General features: G+C 36.6%; 1 protein-coding gene across 1 annotated transcript in view; it reads right to left on the reverse strand.

Moving 5' to 3' along the window:
* Positions 1 to 209: 209 nt before the first annotated feature.
* Positions 210 to 1,115, reverse strand: part of LOC109586474 (probable DNA helicase MCM9) — a gene marked incomplete at its 3' end in the record, with an annotated part of 2,091 nt that continues 1,185 nt past the window's right edge. Inside the window, exon 6 of the mRNA XM_020002668.1 lies at positions 210 to 292. Coding sequence (XP_019858227.1) covers positions 210 to 292 — 83 coding nt within the window. The remainder of the gene's footprint in view (positions 293 to 1,115) is intronic.

A 1,115-nucleotide genomic window follows, 5' to 3' on the forward strand; every position in this document is an offset into this window, starting at 1 on the left:
GCAATATACATGTTACATGTACACGTACATGTACATGTATAAACTAAGAAATAATTATGTGAAATTCACAAAAATTGCACAGATAAAAAACAAACCATTCATACAATATTTTGTTAGGTGCTCTACTATACACTACTCTACTACGTATACTACTATGCATCATGATGTACAATATACATCAAAAATGATCAAACGACATCTACATATACAATTCCCAGTATATTATACCTGGATCTCCCACTAGTAGTAAGTGACAGTCACCTCTAACACGAGTGCCAGACTCATAAACATACTACAATAAATAAATTTATACATTACTTCACAATTTACAATGGCTATAGTATAAATGCTAGATTATAACGAGACACCAAAGGTGAGTGGCCTCGCCCCTATAGTTGATTGGGAAGTGTTAGGCTTAGCTGACCTGCAAGTACACCTGTACATTTAGTTCAAAAGTGACACTCTGGGCAAGTGTGAAGAGCATGATGGGACTCTGGAGTCCCTCCAAAAATTTTTGATGTGTTCATAAATTCCAACTAGCTAACACTTGGATTTTATCAACTATTTATACACTCTAATTTTAAAAATAACATCATGGGTTACATCATGGGTTGCAAAACCACAGCTTTTGATGTGGTCTCAGCTTTTGATGTGGTCTCTATCAAAGATACGCATCCTAAAAACAAACCAGACTGCATGCCTGCAGAAGTAGCAGCGTACTCCAGCTACTCCCAAATTGGAGGTGTGGCATGACATCATCAACTATTAATTATTTGATGGCAGCAAGCCCTGTAAAAAGAACTGAGCAAGTTTCAGATTTTTCTCTTCTTATAAGTGCTATATGATATTATAATGGCACAAATACTGTTGCCTAGATGTAAATGGAGTGATTTGAGAGAGTTTAGGACCTTTGGACTACCTGCAGTTCACTCAGGTTGAAATTCAAGAAGCTATAACTCACCAATAAGAAAGATTTACAGAGTCCCACACATATTAAAACAATAACTAGTCTTGATCTACTGGAAAAGAGTCTCAGTTACCTCCAGAGTACTACTGCTATTGCTGGGCATTTTCTCGTGAGTTAAAAAGCTTCTACTAGCTAGAGCTGCTCTCTA

Source organism: Amphimedon queenslandica, unplaced genomic scaffold (assembly GCF_000090795.2).
Source record: "Amphimedon queenslandica unplaced genomic scaffold, v1.1 AMPQUscaffold_12861, whole genome shotgun sequence".
Lineage (NCBI taxonomy): Eukaryota > Metazoa > Porifera > Demospongiae > Haplosclerida > Niphatidae > Amphimedon > Amphimedon queenslandica.